The sequence below is a fragment of the Argopecten irradians genome, chromosome 7 (assembly GCF_041381155.1).
Source record: "Argopecten irradians isolate NY chromosome 7, Ai_NY, whole genome shotgun sequence".
Classification (NCBI taxonomy): Eukaryota; Metazoa; Mollusca; class Bivalvia; order Pectinida; family Pectinidae; genus Argopecten; species Argopecten irradians.
In genome coordinates this window covers 3,877,290-3,898,222 of record NC_091140.1, presented here as the reverse complement: position 1 = coordinate 3,898,222, position 20,933 = coordinate 3,877,290, and the positions used below count along the sequence as shown (strand labels likewise).

Genomic DNA, 20,933 nt, shown 5'->3' with positions numbered 1-20,933 from the left:
AATAAGGTTATCATTTCCTCATACTTGATTTAATGCAAATTTATGTGTAAAAATTTCCCTTCTTATTGTAGATGGATGAAAGCGGAATTGTACACGACCCACATCAACAAAAAAATGAAAGAGATAAACAGAAGTTGAACGATTTCTACAAGAAACTTCCTGATCCTACCTCTAAAAAGTCTAACCTTAGCCCTCTTGGCCAGGAGAACTCCCATCCAAAATCTCTTGCCCTACCTCCAATCTCGGCCACAGCGGACTTCCAGAACCGAGATCTGTTGTATAACCGGTACGACAGTTCCAGCCCAGCCCTGACACCATCAGAAGGTAGTATTGCTGGATCCTCCTTTATGTCTGACATGTCCCAGAGAACACAATACGAAGCTGAGAGTCCAGACGAGTTGGCCCTCGTTAAGGCCTCCTCTACTTATGGCTGCTGCCTACTGAAGCGGTCCCCAGATAAAGTCACTGTGTGGCTCCCAGGTATGTACTTACACAGGGTTTTCTACATTATTACTTTTTGCATTTAAGTTGGGGTTTTTAAGGCTATATGTAGGAAATGAATTAACAGGTTCATATAAAGTCAGGACATATCTATAAAGGAATAGAAGAGCTAAAGAGTAACAACAAAAAACTAAAAAGAGCAGAAAAGGTAACTTCAGGGTAAAGAATTGAATTTTCAGTTGACATGAAGACTTTGCCTTCATACAGAGTAAGACTTCTCTTTAGCTTCAAGTGCTTTAAATATTTCCCCATGTCGTTTTAAAGCTACCTAGTATAATCATTTTGATGTTATACAGCTGAAGGTGAGGTGGAGTTTGAGATGTTGGATGTCCTGACCTTCGACTCTACACGTAAGCGGATGTCTGTGATCGTACGCAACCCCACTAATGGTGAAATCATCCTATACACTAAAGGAGCAGACTCTCAGGTTCTCAGCGTGCTGCATAAAAAATACAAACGTATGTTATTATTTATAAAACTCTTGTCATCTGAGAATATAAAACATGTAGTGTTGTTATGCTGATGCTAAGTCTGTTTGTCATAGAGTTGGGTATTTATATGATATGCATTTAATTAAACTTGATAAATAACTTATTCCTTAAATCAGTTAGGAGAGTTGTACTGTTCTGCTAGGTTGATCATCTTGTGAACACTCAGTGTAACATCTATTACTGTTGTATAGTTGTACTTGATAGGAGAGATTAATATTAAAAGGTCTCATGAAGAAGTGAATACCTACAATCACTAAACTTTGCCTTACAGAGGACCCAGCCCTGAAGGATATGGTGCGGAGGACAGAGGACCATATATTAGGCTACGCTGTCCGCGGTCTACGAACGCTCTGTATGGCTAAAAAGGTGAACAATTATATCATAATACAGACAAACCTTATTAATTACCTCCTAGTAAAAAGTTTTCAAACAAAGTGGTCAGAATGTTGAGTGTTTGACATTGACTAACAAAATACACAATATGTAACAGGGTATTTAAATTATACCAATTTGGGAAAGGAATGTTCAACTGCAATTGATCAGTTAGCTCATAAGTAGAAAATCTTTATAAGATCAGTTTCTGTACTCTGTTGTAAAGACAATTCAGAATTCATCAGTGATACCTGATCGTTTCCATTTTATATTTAAAGCTAAAACGTATATGTTCTTTTCTTAATTGTAAACCTCTCAGTCTACAACTGCTAATACAAGCATTTGTCTTGTTGATTTGAAGGTTCTAGATTTAGATTACTACAAAAATTGGCGTGTCCGCTTTAAGGAAGCTGATGCTTCTTTAGAAAACAGGGATGAATTGCTGATAGATGTAGCATGTGAAATAGAACAAGACTTGGATCTACTTGGTATGTATAGATCCTTGATTTATCCTGTATCACTAAGTATAATACTGATAGGTGTCTAGATATAACTTACATGAGATTTTTATACTGCATATATTTTCTTTGTGTGTTTTTATAAAATGGAACCATGATCATAACACACCTAAATGTAATTAAATTGTTATCATTTTTCATTTTAATTTACTAACAACGAGTTTCTGAATAATTTGAAAGTTCCAAATCATGAAAGAAAAAAACACAACTGTTTTATGTTATACTGTACATTGAAACGATCTTCTGTGGAAATTCTTGTTCAAAATAATTTATTTACTCTTCTAAATGATAATTTTCTAATACCACAGTGTTATATGATTTAAGAGAACTACAACACAACTTATTGTGTGATTTCAGGAGCAACAGGTATAGAGGATAAGCTCCAGGATGAGGTACCAGAAACCATCTCCAAACTCCGGCGAGCAGGAATCAAAGTTTGGGTTCTGACGGGAGACAAACAGGAAACAGCCATTCAGATCGCCTACTCCAGTCAGCTGTTTGATACCAACATGCATATCATGGTGCTGAATGGCAAAGATAAGGTCAGTTACTATCACTTGGCCTATAGAAAATTAAAGGCCAACCATATTCACATCAAAAATCTTATAAAGTATTTCTACAGTGTTGGAATTTTGCTTTGATGAAACCTAATATTTAGTGTTACACACTCAGATGTGTCCCTAAATTAGAATTTATAAAGTGTATACACCAAAGTACTTGAAATTAAACTGGGTCTTCAAGTAATTACAGATTCAAAGTTATCAAGGTTCAGTTGTAATTAAAAATCTTTGTATTGAATTGGTTGATTAACATGTGTTATATTGGCTGTAACAGGAGACAACAAAGGATTTGCTAGAAGTGTATTGAATTGGTTGATTAACATGTGTTATATTCGCTGTAACAGGAGACAACAAAGGATTTGCTAGAAGTGTATTGAATTGGTTGATTAACATGTGTTGTATTCGCTGTAACAGGAGACAACAAAGGATTTGCTAGAAGTGTATTGAATTGGTTGATTAACATGTGTTATATTGGCTGTAACAGGAGACAACAAAGGATTTGCTAGAAGTGTATTGAATTGGTTGATTAACATGTGTTATATTCGCTGTAACAGGAGACAACAAAGGATTTGCTAGAAGTGTATTGAATTGGTTGATTAACATGTGTTATATTTGCTGTAACAGGAGACAACAAAGGATTTGCTAGAAGAACATATTACACAGATAAATCGTAATAAAGAAACGAGTCAGCGTGATGGCAAACCCAAGAAGGAGTATGCCCTGGTCATCGACGGACACACCATGGCCTTCGCCCTCGACAAGTCACTGGAGGAAACATTCCTGAAGTTGACCGTGCGGTGTAAATCTGTGGTGTGTTGTAGATCTACACCAATACAGAAGGTGTGTACTGGTCGTACAGACAATCATCACATCACATCTTAATTATTCACGACCTGTTGAGTCGAAACCTTATGATAGTAGACTCGTTAGTGTAAGATGACACTAATTTATTGCCAGAATTATTCATTTCTCTTCAAATCTTTAACATATACATTAGAATACTTCATTGCAATATCATGTGAACTTTGTATACTTTTTCGTACAGGGAATGGTTGTGAAGCTGGTTCGAGATCACCTCAAGAAATTGACCCTAGCTATAGGTATGTATGGATGCCTTCCTAGTAAGGCTTGCCTGAAGTTCTTGTTGTATTTACAACATCCATGTTCAGCATGTCACCTATTGAACTTTTAGCAGTACATGAAGTTATGATATACATATCATAGATGTGCCTTACACAAGATGAATTTTCATATGACTGCGCCAATTATTATCAGTACAATATACAAATTTTTGAGGAGACTGGGTAAATCACTTATTATTACCAGCATGATACTGTGGAGTTGTTAAATTTCACAGGTGTAAAATTTTGCGATTTACTGTTTGAAACTTATTTGCAGGGGTTTATTTTCATGAATTATCTTTTAAGCCTTTATTAGCATGTGTTATGTATGAATTTTCAGGTGATGGGGCCAATGACGTCAGTATGATCCACGTGGCAGATATAGGAATAGGGGTAGCTGGTCAGGAAGGCATGCAGGCCGTGATGGCATCAGACTTTGCCATCTGTCGATTCCGCCATCTCCAGGATCTGCTGTTAGTGCACGGCCACTGGTGCTATAGCCGTCTGGCTCGCTTCTCTTCCATCATGTTTTATAAAAGTTTGGTAGGTATTCAGAAGACAGATGGTCTGTATGTTGTCAGCATGTTATTGTGTTAGGTATTGAGTAGACAGATGGTCTGTATGTCGTCAGCATGTTATTGTGTTAGGTATTCAGTAGACAGATGGTCTGTATGTCGTCAGCATGTTATTGTGTTAGGTATTCAGTAGACAGACGGTCTGTATGTCGTCAGCATGTTATTGTGTTAGGTATTCAGTAGACAGACGGTCTGTATGCCGTCAGCATGTTATTGTGTTAGGTATTCAGTAGACAGACGGTCTGTATGTCGTCAGCATGTTATTGTGTTAGGTATTCAGTAGACAGACGGTCTGTATGTCGTCAGCATGTTATTGTGTTAGGTATTCAGTAGACAGACGGTCTGTATGTCGTCAGCATGTTATTGTGTTAGGTATTCAGTAGACAGACGGTCTGTATGTCGTCAGCATGTTATTGTGGTAGGTATTCAGTAGACAGATGGTCTGTATGTCGTCAGCATGTTATTGTGGTAGGTATTCAGTAGACAGACGGTCTGTATGTCGTCAGCATGTTATTGTGTTAGGTATTCAGTAGACAAATGGTCTGTATGTCGTCAGCATGTTATTGTGTTAGGTATTCAGTAGACAGACGGTCTGTATGTCGTCAGCATGTTATTGTGTTAGGTATTCAGTAGACAGACGGTCTGTATGCCGTCAGCATGTTATTGTGTTAGGTATTCAGTAGACAGACGGTCTGTATGTCGTCAGCATGTTATTGTGTTAGGTATTCAGTAGACAGACGGTCTGTATGTCGTCAGCATGTTATTGTGTTAGGTATTCAGTAGACAGACGGTCTGTATGCCGTCAGCATGTTATTGTGTTAGGTATTCAGTAGACAGACGGTCTGTATGTCGTCAGCATGTTATTGTGGTAGGTATTCAGTAGACAGATGGTCTGTATGTCGTCAGCATGTTATTGTGGTAGGTATTCAGTAGACAGACGGTCTGTATGTCGTCAGCATGTTATTGTGTTAGGTATTCAGTAGACAGACAGTCTGTATGTCGTCAGCATGTTATTGTGTTAGGTATTCAGTAGACAGACAGTCTGTATGTCGTCAGCATGCTATTGTGTTAGGTATTCAGAAGTCAGATGGTCTGTATGTCGTCAGCATGTTATTGTGTTAGGTATACAGTAGACAGATGGTCTGTATGTCGTCAGTTAGCAGGTATTCAGTAGACAGATGGTCTGTATGTCGTCAGCATGTTATTGTGTTAGGTATTCAGTAGACTGGTGGTCTGTATGTCGTCAGCATGTATTGTGTTAGATGGTTATTGTGTTAGGTATTCAGTTGACAGATGGTCTGTATGTCGTCAGCATGTTATTGTGTTAGGTATACAGTAGACAGATGGTCTGTATGTCGTCAGCATGTTATTGTGTTAGGTATTCAGTAGACAGATGGTCTGTATGTCGTCAGCATGTTATTGTGTTAGGTATTCAGTAGACAGATGGTCTGTTTTGTCATCAGCATGTTATTGTGTTAGGTATTCAGTAGACAGATGGTCTGTATGTCGTCAGCATGTTATTGTGTTAGGTATTCAGTAGACAGAAGATCTGTATGTCGTCAGTTAGCAGGTATTCAGTAGACAGATGGTCTGTATGTCGTCAGCATGTTATTGTGATAGGTATTCAGTAGACAGATGGTCTGTATGACATCAACATGTTATTGTGTTAGGTATTCAGTAGACAGACGGTCTGTATGTCGTCAGCATGTTATTGTGTTAGGTATACAGTAGACAGATGGTCTGTATGTCGTCAGCATGTTATTGTGTTAGGTATTCAGTAGACAGATGGTCTGTATGTCGTCAGTTAGCAGGTATTCAGTAGACAGATGGTCTGTATGTCGTCAGCATGTTATTGTGTTAGGTATTCAGTAGACAGATGGTCTGTATGTCGTCAGCATGTTATTGTGTTAGGTATTCAGTAGACAGATGGTCTGTTTTGTCATCAGCATGTTATTGTGTTAGGTATTCAGTAGACAGATGGTCTGTATGTCGTCAGCATGTTATTGTGTTAGGTATTCAGTAGACAGAAGATCTGTATGTCGTCAGTTAGCAGGTATTCAGTAGACAGATGGTCTGTATGTCGTCAGCATGTTATTGTGGTAGGTATTCAGTAGACAGATGGTCTGTATGACATCAACATGTTATTGTGTTAGGTATTCAGTAGACAGACGGTCTGTATGTCGTCAGCATGTTATTGTGTTAGGTATTCAGTAGACAGAAGATCTGTATGTCGTCAGCATGTTATTGTGTTAGGTATTCAGTAGACAGATGGTCTGTATGTCGTCAGCATGTTATTGTGTTAGGTATTCAGTAGACAGATGGTCTGTATGTCGTCAGCATGTTATTGTGTTAGGTATTCAGTAGACAGATGGTCTGTATGTCGTCAGCATGTTATTGCGGTAGGTATTCAGTAGGCAGATGGTCTGTTTTGTCATCAGCATGTTATTGTGTTAGGTATTCAGTAGACAGGTGGTCTGTTTGTCGTCAGCATGTTATTGTGGTAGGTATTCAGTAGACAGATGGTCTGTATGTCGTCAGCATGTTATTGTGTTCATTCAAAGCATGTTCCTTCAATCATTAGTGACACCTATTACCAAAATAAATAAGTTAAAATTGCAAAAGTTGACTTTGTAATTTAGGAAATTGCTTTGAAATGATACTGATTTGTTTAAATTGTAAATAATGGTCGGGATTTCATACATCTTAAGGCTTTATTGTTAATTGTAATTTTTATATGATTTATATCATTCTTTTGTTTGTAGATCCTGATTTTTGCCTTGTACTGGTATCAATTCGACAGTGCCTTTTCTGGCTCACTACAATTTGACAGCTTATTTACCATGCTCAAACACGTACTGTTCACGGCACTCCCTCCTATAGTCAATGGTGTCATGGATAAAGATGTGTCGGCTGAAACCTTGCTCAACAAACCTGAGCTGTATAGGTTTGGACCTCAGGACAAGGTATGTACAGATGTTATAGTAATCACTTTAAATGTAAATAAAATTTTATCGAGTATGCCCCATTTATTTCACTTAAAGTCAATTTGGTGTGAAGGGCCTCTCTATGGCAAACACCTATTTCATTGGCTAGATGATAGCCTTGATTGTAAATAAAACTTATTCTAGAGGTGCAGTAATCAGATGAAATATTAGATGTTACAAATTTTGACTGTTAAAATTGTTATTGTTTCTTGAAGATATCACCATCAATACCCATCTAGGTTTCTTTAATTTTACCCAGAAAATTTGAACATTTGCAGTGTAAAAAAAACGTAAATATTATGTTGTATTACGTAATTATTTCTATTTTTGACAGCTGTACACGAGGACGTCCTTCTTCATGGCCATGTTAGATGCCTTGTATCAAAGTGTAATCCTATACTATGTGTGCTATTTGGTATGTACGATATTACATATTACTACATTTACATATCAACAGTTATTATCTTGGCATTTTATCATTTTTCTGTAACTTGAAGACTGATTCTGACATCTATTTAAGTGAAAAACATTTTTTATTTCTACCTAATATGTAAGTGTAACTCTATCATGGAAAATAAAAAAACATGTTAAAATATTGCATTAAAAGGGGTACTGACCTTGATTATATTTGTAGGCGTACCTGTACGAACCAGTCGGTGTGTGGGAGTTTGGTACAACCTCTTTCACCGCCCTCATCTTAACCTGCCTTCTCACCATCGCCATAGACACAGAATCATGGGTAAGGATATGTTATACAAGTACAAAGACATAATGTTATATTATCATGTTTTTGTTATAAGCCAAAGTTATGAATAAAATAATAAGCTTAAGTTCAATTTTACATTTGAAATGAAGGAAACTTGATATACACAAGCTGAAAATATAGGAAATATTATACTGGATACATTGCTCAAGTTTACTGCTTGAATTTAAGAAAGCCTGTTAAATTAGATGACCTTACTGTTTTACTTAGCCTGTTTTAACTAGCCTTGTGTATTTACAGGTGTGGCCACAGTGGTTGACCACTGTTGTTAGTTTCCTGTTTTTCTGGTTCTTTGCAATCCTGTCGAATGCAGTGTGGTTTACGTTTGACCACCCGGCTAACCCGTACTGGGTGATGATACACACCATGACCAAACCCATACACACTCTCGTCGTACTCCTCTCCACCGTCCTCGCATTGCTGCCGAGGTAAGTCACACACAGTTATCTCCCTTCTATTGGTTTGTATCAGTTGATATCAGAGTTAAGAAAATATCTTTATACTTGATTTAAGATTAGTGAAAGTTATTGTTTGCTGCTGATGCATATACCTTTATATGTGAATTTTGATAATAGATGAAATAAATTGGAAAAGATGTCAAAACAATTGTGTGAAATAACAGTAGCCATGCCTTTTGTTATGAAGTCCTTTGTCAAGTTTTGTATTTTGTCAATTTTTTGTTGATATGGCATATATTGTGACTGTATCATTTGTGGTATGTAAAATATTGCTTCATTTTCTGGAGTTGGCATAGATTGGTACAACAGCTAAGCTTTGTTTCAGGTTTGTGATCCGAATCCTCCAGAGGACAATACGACCAGATGACATTGTGATAGCTCAGTTAGAGGAGAAGGAGGTCGAATCTAAACAGGACGACATGGAACTGCAGGAAAACGACAACAACACAGAAATCACCACGGTGGATGGCAGCTTACAGGGCTCCACATCTCACAGAAACCATGATACAGGCATTAAATTTAGAAACGGAAAACTTTCCAAACCAAGACATTCTATACCCTCCAACGACTCCATCACGTAACCATACCATGGGAGATTTAAAAAAAGATATGTTTACCTTGTCTTTCAGGTGTTAATTGATTACCAGACTATTTATAATCATGCAGATTTTATTCTATTTTATTGTTGAATGTTAATGAACAGCTGTGAAAATGGTGATAATATTTAAGAAAAACAAGTGCACAAACCAATTTGTTATTTTTTTAACCTGTACCAATTTTTGTGGTATTTATGCTGTGTTAATTGTGATATCTAGTATCCATTGAACTGTTGAAATGTACTGATAAAACAATGCTGATGGAATTTCAAAGGTAGTTGAAAATAGTAAGCTGACAAATATTTTTGAAGAAGAGTGGGAAACCATTTTTTTTTTATATTTATACATCTGAGGGGAACACACATTAAGTGGTTATGAGAAAATTATCATTAACATTCCTTACTCTGGTGGTACACAAATCATCAATTTCAGATTTATATGCATAATAATGGGGAATCCCATGGGATGTCCATCTGTAGGGGAGTTGGTATCATTATTGTACAGATTCAATATTGTTACTACGTGGTATCATATACAGCCATCATTTATCTGGTATAGTAAAAACTTTACTCTGGGACCATAGTGATATGTTGTGGTAGATAGCATGTGAATATTTAGGTGTTGTATGATCCTCTAAAGATATTTCTTCTCATCGATTAGAGAAAAGCAGAATATGTTTTCATGGGCAGCATGAGGTATGTACGAGCTTTGTCTTTCTGATCATTCAGTATTACCACCCATTAATATAAGGTAAATGCTTTGTTGCAGTAAGGTTTTCTTTTTAATATTTATTACTAAATAAAAGTTTGAAAAGGGCTAATAGCCTAACATAAAGCCTTCATGTAGACAAACACCCAGGATAAAGGATGTGAGGTCTTATATAAATTATAGGTGCAATATATATAATATCTGCTGATTTTTAAGTCTCCCATATCTGAAAATTATCAAATTGTTAACACTTGCAAATTTCCCATCGTTGAAAACCATCTTGTTTCTCCATATCTCGATGTTTTATTTCATATGTCTGCAAACCATCATTTAGATTTCATTCAATTTGTAAAATTGTCCATTTTAAAACCATTTGTTGTTTACGTTGTAAACTTTATATGTCTAAAAAGCCGAGATTACATACCTCGACCATCAGAGTTGTCAGTTATTTACTTGTACCAGGAGTTTGTTTTAGTGTCCATTTAGTCCTAGCTTTCATTTGAGAAAGTAAAATGGTGCAAATGATATCGTAGGTTGTTAACCAATATTGTAAACTTACTTAATATATTGTATTTTCCATGTCAAACTACTTGCTGAAGAATTGTGACCTTTTCAGTCTTTCTGTTGTGAAGTGTTCTTTTTAATATGGGAAATGGTTTGTAAAATAGTCTATTAATAAATACATAGGATGTGCTTAGAATTTTTACTGTGGTTTATATATAATTTGTGGTTAATTTTGTGATTTACGAATACACAACTACAGAATTTAACAATACAATTATACATCTTTTCAGTTTAAACACTTACAATCAATTTTACCATGACAATGGACATTGTGGCAAAGGTGTAACAGTGTTATAATTCTTACACTTAATGTACAGCCCTCTTAACCTTGATCACAAGCTTAATCCTGAGCTAGACCAGTTACTTAGTACTGGCCATAGATTGTTGATTATCTTTTACTGGAACATTTGCTTTGTTCTAACTTTTTTTTAAAAGAGCTTTATCTTTGAGGACATAAAAAACAAAACCAAATCAAAACCAGTTTTCTAGTATACGTGTATAACATAAATACAACATAATTAAACACCTGCTCCCTGAGAATTTTACCATAGAACCACTGCTACATGCAACCCATGTAAGCTTTTATAATACATACAGAATTCTATGCAAAGGTCCTATAAAAAGAATTGTGGGAGAAGCATGTTTGTTTATTGTCAGAGGTTTTTCTGCTTTCCTAAATCCACCAGAAGTATTTTTTATGTGGCCTAGGTTGAATAAAACTTATATGTAAGTTACTTGCATATAGAAAATATTTGCTTTATTATTGTTTAATTTTGTGTTTGTGGTAATATATTAAATGGAATTTTACAAGATATGTTATAAATGGATTTTGTGCTTTAATTTAGTAAGCAAACTCTGCTGTGTAATTGTTTGAAAACCATATTGTAAAACCTCCGGAGTCATGTGCCTTTCATGGATTTAATCTTTAAAATGTTATACTATTTTGTAAGAAATCGTTATAGCTGTGATGTTGGTAAATTTTCAAGCGAAAACATTCTAATTTAAATGAAAAATTTATTTGTGGATTTTCTTTTACAGATTTCTACAAATTTCATTTGATCATTGAAAGTTTACAAATGGTTGATGCAAATCCACAAAATTTTCTGTGGCTGCATGTATACAAGATCATTAATGAGCTATTTTCATATGGTTGGGACCTAGATAATACTTGATCATAAACGACCAAACTATTCTATCATATATCCATTTTTTATTCCCTATGTGGAAGTATTAATTACATTTAAAACATCTTGGCTAGATATTTTTAACAGGATTTATCTACAAATCAAATAATTTCATATTCTACAATCAAAATTATTATTATTATTCTGATTTCAACTCTACATCAAATACCATAATAAACCATTCTATATTTGTAAGGTTGATTAAGCTGTCCACCAAATTCATTCAATTTCCCATTTTTTAAGACATGTTAACTTGAGTTTTGTTGTCCATGTTTCTAATTTATTGTTATTTTGTGTTTTCTATGTGATAATGAAAGTTGTCAACAGTGCTAATATCAAAACCTTTTCCCTTCGGAATCATTTCCAGGTTATATGACTGTAAGTATATAGCTTTATCAATATGGACAACATTTACTTTCTAATATAAAACTCAAGAAACCATTACATATGAGAGTCAAATATTTCAGAAAAGTTTTAAGATTCTTTCGCTGTAAATATTTGATAAAGACCACGTACAACACAAACAAATTTTTTTATTTCTTTATATGATGCTTTTTGACATTGTGTATGTACCGGTGTAGTAAATGTGTGTGGTCTTGCCGTTGGTAAGGGCCGATGTCATTGGACAATATATATAGAGTGAATCTTTGTGCAAAAGGATTCATTTGATTGGACAATATATGATAATTATCCATAGAGTGTGTCTTAAATTAAATTACATTGCAGGAGTGGTACAGAAAATGTGATATGATTGAACAACATTTATTCCTATGTAACAGTGTGTGAAAGGAAGAATGTGATTGGACAACCTCGGTATGAGGACATCCATGCATGAAAGAATCAATATGATTGGATGATATGGATGAGTGACCTAATTTTATTGGACCATTAGATTGTGTGTGAATGGATGTAGTATTTATAGGGAACATAACTTACAGTTTACAGGAAACATATCAAGAGGCAATGATACCATTATCTAACCAAAATCTTACTTTCTGTCGAACTTTCTGCTTAATATGCAAATGTAAGACAACCTGCTGATAGATGTTATAGTAGAAAGGAAACAAAAATTATTACAAAAAATTGGCAGCAAGGTATCAATTCATGGATTTATCAATTCCTTGATACAAATGTTGTACGGTGTAGATAAATTTCTTTGGATGGGTGGAAGAATTCTGAGATAGAGACCAGCGTACATATTGTATATTATTTCACTTTTTATCACGTTATCAGAGCCTCACTTTCCTTTTAAAAATGGACGCAATATCGTACTTGTTGACAAATTTAATAAACATTTTAATTTACCGATGATAAAATATTACTACAAAAAGTGAGCTAGTGATGTCTTTGTTTATCAATATTCTGTGTCTGTTGTGCATTTGATATCCATCATTACCCATTTCTTTTTCATTACGGTATCAAAACCCTTTGATTATTTAATAACATTACCTTCGTAATCAAAATATATATTTCTAACTGAAACAATATAATTATTTATATATCTTATTTTTTAAATTCTGATTTATTAATGATGATTATGTAGGTGTCACTTTGTGTGAATGATCTCTATAGGTTCTTAGGAGGCCATTTTGATGAAGTGTTGGTGATGCTATCACCTGTATGTTTGAGCGACTGTCTCAATGTCTTGTTACCAACTGTGATAAACTGTAGTACATTGTAACCATGTGTATATATGATCCACTGTACTCATTTACCTTCATTGAACTTGTGTCAAAATAAAATCTCAAGATCTTATACAATGTCGTATTATTGATTGTACAGGGGCCATAACTCTCCAAGCTTTCATGGATCAAGTTTGAATTCAGAGAATTGTTTCTATATTCAATGATTTATGTTTTTTTCCCCAAAAACACATTTCGATGCTTCGTAGGTTGGAAAGATAAAGGTTAAGAAAATCAAAGTCATAAATTTCAACAAGAGGCCAATGGGCCTTAACGGTCATCTGACTGTTATCACAACACAAAGTAGTCCTTTAAAGATTTTAGCATATTTGACCTCTGTGACCTTGAATGAAGATCAAGGTCATTCACAAACTTGGTAGCCCTTCATCCCAGCATGTCACAGGCCCAATATCGGGTCTCTATGCCTCCTAGTTATTTTCAAGAAGTCGTTTAAAGATTTTAACCTTTTTGACCCCTGTGACCTTGAATGAAAGTCAAGGTCATTCATTTTATTAAACTTTGTAGCCCTTCATCCAAGCATGCTGCAAGCCCAATATGAGTATCCTGGGCCTTTTGGTTCTTGAGAAGAAGTCGTTTAAAGATTTCAGCCTTTTTGACCCCTGTGACCTTGAATGAAGATCAATGTCATTCATTTGAACAAACTTGATAGCCCTTCATCTAAGCATGTCACAGGCCCAATATCAGGTCTCTAGGCATCTTAGTTATTCACAAGAAGTTGTTTAAAGGATTTTTAGCCTATTTGACCCATGTGACCTTGAATGAAGGTCAAGTTCATTTATTTGAACAAACTTGGTAGCCCTTCATCCCAGCATGCTACAGGCCAAATATCGGTATCTTGGGCCTTCTGGGTCTTGAGAAGAAGTCATTTAAAGATTTTAGCCTTTTTGACCCCTGTGACATTGAATGAAGGTCAAGGTCATTCATTTGAACAAACTTGGTAGCCATTTGTCCCAGCATATTACAGGCCAAATATTAGTACCCTGGGCCTTTTGGTTATTGAGAAGAAGTCGTTTGAATAAAAAGTTTACGCACGGCGGACGGCGCACAACGACGGACGGTACATGATGACAATAGGTCATCCTGACCCTTCGGGTCAGATGACCTAACAAGAGGCCCAGAGGGCCTGTATCGCTCACCTGGTGTGTTTTTTTAGTAATTATCACAAGACTCTGACAATTAGAAAAATAAGCAAAATTGACTTCCAAAGTTTAATTTTGAATCACAACCATACAATGATGCTATTGATACCATACAAATATGCTATCCAATACATAGGTTCAGAGACAAACTAATTTATATGAAAGTAGTAGCCTAATTGACCTTTTTGACCTCACATCTAGATGTATTGCCGTCTAAGGCCCCGGGGGTCAGCCCTATCATTTGTACAATTTCAAATCCCAACCCTATAAGGATGCTACCATTGCATCATAAGTGCTCTTCCATTCTTAGTTGCAGAGAAGTCGTTTATATGGAAATAGCTAAATTAACCCCTTTTGACCCCATCCTTCAGGCCCCCCGGGGGGGTCAGCCCAATCATTTGCAAAATTTTGAATCCAAACCCTATAAGGATGTAACCATTGCATTATGAGCGTAATCCCATGTTAAGTTGCAGAGAAAAAGTCATTTATATGGAAATTGACCCCTTTTGACCCCGCCCCTCAGGCCCCCGGGGGTCAGCCCTATCATTTGCACAATTTGGAATCCCCACCCTATAAGAATGCTACCATTGCATTATGGGTGCTATACCATGCTTAGTTGCAGAGAAAAAGTCATTTATATGGAAATAGCCAAATTGACCCCTTTTGACCCCGCCCCTCAGGCCCCCGGGGAGTCAGCCCTATCATTTGCACAATTTTGAATTCCCACACTATAAGGATGCTACCATTGTATTATGGGTGCTATACCATGCTTACTTTCATAGAAGAAGTCGTTTATATGGAAATAGCCAAATTGGCCCCTTTTGACCCCGACCCCAGCATTTGTACAATTTTGAATCCCCACCCTATAAGGATGCTACCATTGCATTATGGGTGCTATCCCATGCTTGGTTTCAGAGAAGAAGTCGTTTATATGGAAATAGCCAAATTGACCCCCTTTGGCCCCGCCCCTCAGGCCCCCGGGGGATCAGCCCATCATCATTTGTACAATTTTCAGTTAGTAGCCCATAAGGATGCTACCAGTCAAATTTTGTTGAAATCCGACCAGCGGTTATGGAGAAGAAGTCGATTGTTGATGGACGACAGACGACGGACGCCGGACGCTGCGGTATCCCATAAGCCCCATAACTAAAAAGTATATACACATGTATATGTATATATCCATGTATATTTTAAGCTTTCATACCGATTTAGGATCCATGCGATAAAGGTTGCACTTGCACTTCATAGAATTCCTTTATCGTTTTATAATACACATAAGGTTAATCTCAAGACAACATTCCTCCTTCCTCTGATAGCATAACAATACTTCTCTTTCTAGTTACAAAGTGCAGATATTTTGAACAAATTCTACAGCCTTTCATTCCTAATTAATAGGATTTCTCCACATTATACAATGGGTATTCGTGTAAGAAGTCGAAAAAGTAAATTCTTTGTGAGTGAAAAGCTCCCGACAAAAGTTGAAAACAGGTCAAATGAAATGAAAACCTTTGATGAAATATTCACTTCAAAATGATGAAATTAAAACCACCAACAACAAAATGATGATAAACAGTTTTATTGTAGAACATGTACATCCGAGTTTGATCTGACTTTTGTTTAATTAGCACCAGCCGAATCACACAAGACTAGATAGAGCCAGTCAAACTTTTTCACCACCAAACAAAAACAATATCTCGTCCAAGAGACCTCTTATTGTTAATATATTTGTTGACATCTACATTAGTAAACCGGTGAACGTTTCGAAACTAACATATTTAAAATAGACTATGTTGAACCTAATATTTGTTTCATGTACAGTATAACAGCAATGATTACAAGTTTAATTCTTCTGAAAATTTGATTTTCAGAAAAAAAATGTCACTTTAAAACAAACTTTAGTTATTTGGCATATAATTCCAAATTTTAAGATTAAGTACTATAATCAATAATGGATTTTGCTCTTAGGGCTCTTGATTTTAATGTTTAAAGTTACAAATTGATAATGATGAAATGCTATTACAGATAATGAAAAGAGTAAAACATTTTTTATATGGGATTCACTGACAATGATAACAATGAAATCACCTGCGACATTTACACTTTGCAAAATGTGAAGGAACAAAAGGTTACTAAATATCACATGAAAGTGACAATATGTTGTGAAAATGACCCGGTAAAGATTGCATTGTTGCAAACTTTAAGACTGCAGACTCGGATACACGTCTCTCGGGTAAACCACCTGTGCATAGTAAAACAGTGTCATATTTGTATGCTAATAAAAGACATCAATGTCCACCTAACTATCCTAATTAAGATATAATTATGTTACATAAATGGAATGTGCATGTCATATATAATATATACACTCTTAAAACAGCATTTGAGTAACAAAACATAATATTAACATTTCTTTAATATAAATCTTAAACTTTAAAATATTTTAATGATATTTTAAAAACAAGAATTTACGAGTATGCTATATTGTGAATAGCAACAAAATTAAATGGTTTGAACATATTAATAAAAGTGTTTTGTTCTGGTGCATTTGTCATGGAGGCACTATGTAACATAATGTGTAACACAAATAATGTGTAACACAATTAAAGGACGCTCCATGACCAATACACTTGTATCACATCGATAGATAACTACTATTTACAAACATATACCAACATGGAATGTAGAGAAACATCTGGTGTGTTTGTTACTGATATGTAGACAATACCGTAAAAGTTATCTCAAAATGTTGGACAAGAAATATTGGATTGTATATATATTGATGGAGGATTTTGTTACACAAATCTATACATGTACAGGTATATATGAAAATTAGAGAAAAGATACCATAAACAATATTCACGAATTTTCGTCTCATTCACAATTTAACTGCAGTTAGATTTTGATATTGAACACTATTCTTTATACATCTAGATATAATAAGATATATATGAAGGAACTCTTATCACGTTTTTTTATCTGTTATCTCAACTCTATTTATAAACTGTATCGTCAAATGAAATGAGGGCTTTGTAAGCTTAAGAATTTGAGAAACTTGTACAATTTTTCTCCTGCTTTGATTTATATTAGGATCACAATACATGTAGATATAAAATATTCTGATGCAAACTGATGTATACAAGTGTTTCAAACACTTCATTGAATTAATTTGCAACTCAAGTTTTCATAACAATTCAGTAATTATACAATAAATGCAGGAGTACCAGAACTGAGATTTTTTTATTAACATTAGATATATATTTGGACTTGATCAATGGAGATCTCCAAATATCCAAAGACACAGATCTTGAACATTATCTCAAATAATAATTCAAGGCCATAAAAATTGTCAGGAAATTTCACTGTTCACTAAACTGTTGAATACAAGTTTCAGCCGACAGTATAGTATCCCAGCTATGTATTTACTTTTGTGTGTGATCACTGAACAAGTTACTGCATCCTGCTGGTAGATCTTTATATTCTAGTGAATTTTGGTAGATAAATGCTTGTGATTCAGTAAGCAGCTACTGGGTAGCTTCATTCACCTTTGGTTTCCAATTAAAACTTAATCTGATCCAATGACTAAATGTACTTATAAATATTACTCTTTTGAATTGAGGTAATTATTTCTCTACTATTATATGTAGTATAGGATTCATCAATGCATCAACTACCACTCAAAATAAATTAAAAACTAATCTAAAATAATAAATATTGTATTTCACTCCAAAACATTTATAATTACAAAAATAAACTTGACTGTGTAAATGGAGATTATTGCCCTTTACAAATTAAGGCAAATTCAAGGACATGCCAGTGTTTTGGAGGGATAGGGAGAGGGGGGGGGGTGAGAGAAACTACTGACTAGACTAAGAGCTAGATCAGGATACTTTTAATATTTCAGTCATTAAGGCCATCACTCCCCTCACATCTCTCTTCTACTTCCCAAAAGTTTTAGTTCAAATAGTAGCACTTAAGTTTCCTTTATAAATAAGCTATAAAATGCACTGCACTTCAATGGTTTATAAAACAGGGTATGGAAGGCAAAACATTAAGCAAATGAAATAAGAAATTTTAATTGGGGGATTTTTACAAATGTATTGAATTAACACAAATTTAATAAAAAGTAACTTTTTAAAAAATATTCAGTTTAAATTCACAAAACTGTTTTTGAAATTGTTTTTGAAATATGACAAAATCACACTGATTGTTCAAAAGAGGGACATTGAATACAACTATTTACAACAACAAAATTACAGAAAACAATGTACACAAAAAGGCACTTCATATATTTCTGTAAAATAGCACTTGTTGGCTGGTTATATGTAGGATTCAATCCGACACACAAAGCAAAATCTTCTAGAAAAAGCTACTTAAATATCATCCTTATAACTATATGATGATACAACGAAATCTCAACAAATTTTCTTTAATTGAGGGCATATTTACATATGTATTGACTATCATCCGGTTCCGCTCCGTAACTTTCATCACATCTACACAAACATGGATTTCATATCTTTATGGATTTGTCATGGATTGAAGTTCACAGTAACATCTTTTTAGTTGATTCACACACACACATCATCACACACCAATGTATAAGTTTCTATAATACTATATGCCTAATTTAATGAACAACTTTTGTTGCATATACATTTTAAGAGACTGGTATACAAGCTTTTACTACCATACAGATATAAATTGGCAGTTTTGTATCATTTTTGCCGTATTACACACGCTGTGTCATTAACAAGTGTATCCATTGCTTTATCGAAACAAGTTTTACATATTGCTTGTGATCTGAAATCATTTCTTAGTTTCATCTAAATTTGAAATTGCATATTGCTTGTGATCTGAAATCATTTCTTATTTTCATTCAAATTTGCTAAATTCAAAACTTTGAACTTGCCAAGATGCGAGTCCAATTCAATAATACATCAAACGTTAAATTCCTCAAAGGTGACCGTCATATGAAACGATGTCTCTCATTTTTAAATAAAATGGCAGGATCATAAAAGAAACAAATGTCAATTAACATTAGCTCCAATAATATGGCAAATATGGTAACAATTCCACAGAAGTGCAGAGGTGCAAGTAAATAGCAATAAATATCCACTACTATAAATAAATGACTACAAACTAACTACTGATATAGTAATGAAGAGACAGAGCCAAAGACACCAGAAAGCATATGATTTTGTATGCAACATGCATAAATATGATGATGGAGACAGAACCAGTGTAATAATAGCAAAAATGGGTCATGAAACATAATCAAGGTCATATAAAGGTTAAATGAGATTCAGTTCCTCTACCTAGTCATAATGCCATGTGATTTAGACATGAGGAAGTGTCAAGGACAAGGAAGTGTGCAGAGGTCAATGATATGGTAGCCAACTGAATGAATGATCCTTGTTATTACAAATGTAAGGTTGTTGGCATGGCTACCAAAAAGAGGTCAATGACAAGGTTACATATGGAGGTCGTTAACATGGTTACGAAAGTGAAAATCATTGGGAGGCTGCTATTGCAACTTGTGAAGACACTTGATGACTAACGCTGTAGGTGAGTGCTTGCTGTGTGCCGGGATGGTGAGGACTCGCTGATCCAGAGAGAGGTCCCATTCCTGGGGGGTATGTGGTGTAGCCGGTCGTCATGCCCTGGGGACAGGTCTGGTCGGTGAAGTAGACGGTGCCCATTTGTGGGGGGAAGCTGGTGTTACTATAACCTGTATAAAATGGAGGTTGATTACATGAAGTGTTAGTGAAACTATCACCAGTGCTGCAAGCAGGTGTTTGGACATTAGGGAGAGAGGACTGTGGAGGGATATACAAAGCCTGATAGTTAGTTTGACATGCAGAAAGCTGAGAATCTACCGAGCTTACAATAGCCTGCCCATTAGTGCCCTCACTCGACGAATTGTCAAGTAAGGACTGGTGACCTAAACCATACTGCGGGTTTTGATTTTCATTAAAATTATCCCCACTAGAGGGCGTTGCTGGTGATGCTAATATGATAGGTTCTCCCTCGCAGCGGGCTCGCTCAGCACTGGTGGCCGCCAACAAGTTAAGGAAACGTTTTGGGATATCTTTGATTGGCTTTACAAGCTTGAGGTCACCATACATATAATACTTCCGCCTATGTTTCATCTGGCGTCCTGCCTGCTGGTCCGGTTCTTGGATAATGGAGCCATCATTTGACTCACTCACCGACATATCAGAACATGCACTTATTTTCTCCAGATTACTTTCATTTGACTTTACAGTGGCCTCACTTTCTTTCAAAAGTGTTATGGAGCCATCATTTTTGCTGTTGCCCGAGCAACCAGATACAGTTGCCGAGCTCTCGGACTCGCATCCACTATCAGCAGAAGTACTGCTCCTTTTATCATCGAGTTCGGAAGGACTGGCAAGGCATGGGTCAGTGCGTTTTGTTTGTGTTGGTGGTGGTTTGTAGTTGTGTTGTTTGTTGTTGTTGGATTTAGACTGACAGTGAACTATACCAGACTGACCCTGTGGTGGACAGTTGTTGGTGGACATGGAACAACTCATCTGGCTGACCGATCGGTAATACTGAAACACAGAAAATAAAACCATCATCACCAGGATACAGACAGCTAGATTGCTGCAAAAAACTAGATTGTTTTTATTCTCACTTTGAACTATTTCTATGGTATCACAAATTCAAAATCCCTCT

At 35.5% G+C, this 20,933-nt stretch overlaps 2 protein-coding genes across 10 annotated transcripts in view; one reads left to right on the top strand and one right to left on the bottom strand.

Moving 5' to 3' along the window:
* Positions 1 to 13,155, top strand: part of LOC138327313 (phospholipid-transporting ATPase VA-like) — a 41,955-nt gene extending 28,800 nt beyond the window's left edge. For all 6 annotated transcript variants that reach the window (XM_069273305.1, XM_069273310.1, XM_069273306.1 and 3 more), the window contains 13 exons: positions 72 to 480; positions 798 to 959; positions 1,264 to 1,358; positions 1,726 to 1,852; positions 2,240 to 2,424; positions 3,067 to 3,282; positions 3,488 to 3,542; positions 3,904 to 4,106; positions 6,901 to 7,101; positions 7,457 to 7,537; positions 7,757 to 7,861; positions 8,126 to 8,313; positions 8,669 to 13,155. In XM_069273305.1, the coding sequence (XP_069129406.1) occupies positions 72 to 480; positions 798 to 959; positions 1,264 to 1,358; positions 1,726 to 1,852; positions 2,240 to 2,424; positions 3,067 to 3,282; positions 3,488 to 3,542; positions 3,904 to 4,106; positions 6,901 to 7,101; positions 7,457 to 7,537; positions 7,757 to 7,861; positions 8,126 to 8,313; positions 8,669 to 8,924 (2,283 nt within the window). In that variant the 3' untranslated portion in view covers positions 8,925 to 13,155. The remainder of the gene's footprint in view (positions 1 to 71; positions 481 to 797; positions 960 to 1,263; positions 1,359 to 1,725; positions 1,853 to 2,239; positions 2,425 to 3,066; positions 3,283 to 3,487; positions 3,543 to 3,903; positions 4,107 to 6,900; positions 7,102 to 7,456; positions 7,538 to 7,756; positions 7,862 to 8,125; positions 8,314 to 8,668) is intronic.
* A 3,672-nt stretch (positions 13,156 to 16,827) lies between these two features.
* LOC138327312 (UDP-N-acetylglucosamine transferase subunit ALG13-like) overlaps positions 16,828 to 20,933 on the bottom strand; it is a 94,119-nt gene continuing 90,013 nt past the window's right edge. For 3 of the 4 annotated variants that reach the window (XM_069273300.1, XM_069273303.1, XM_069273301.1), the window contains one exon: positions 16,828 to 20,809. In XM_069273300.1, the coding sequence (XP_069129401.1) occupies positions 19,748 to 20,809 (1,062 nt within the window). In that variant the 3' untranslated portion in view covers positions 16,828 to 19,747. The remainder of the gene's footprint in view (positions 20,810 to 20,933) is intronic. The other variant, XM_069273304.1, reaches the window with a different exon arrangement.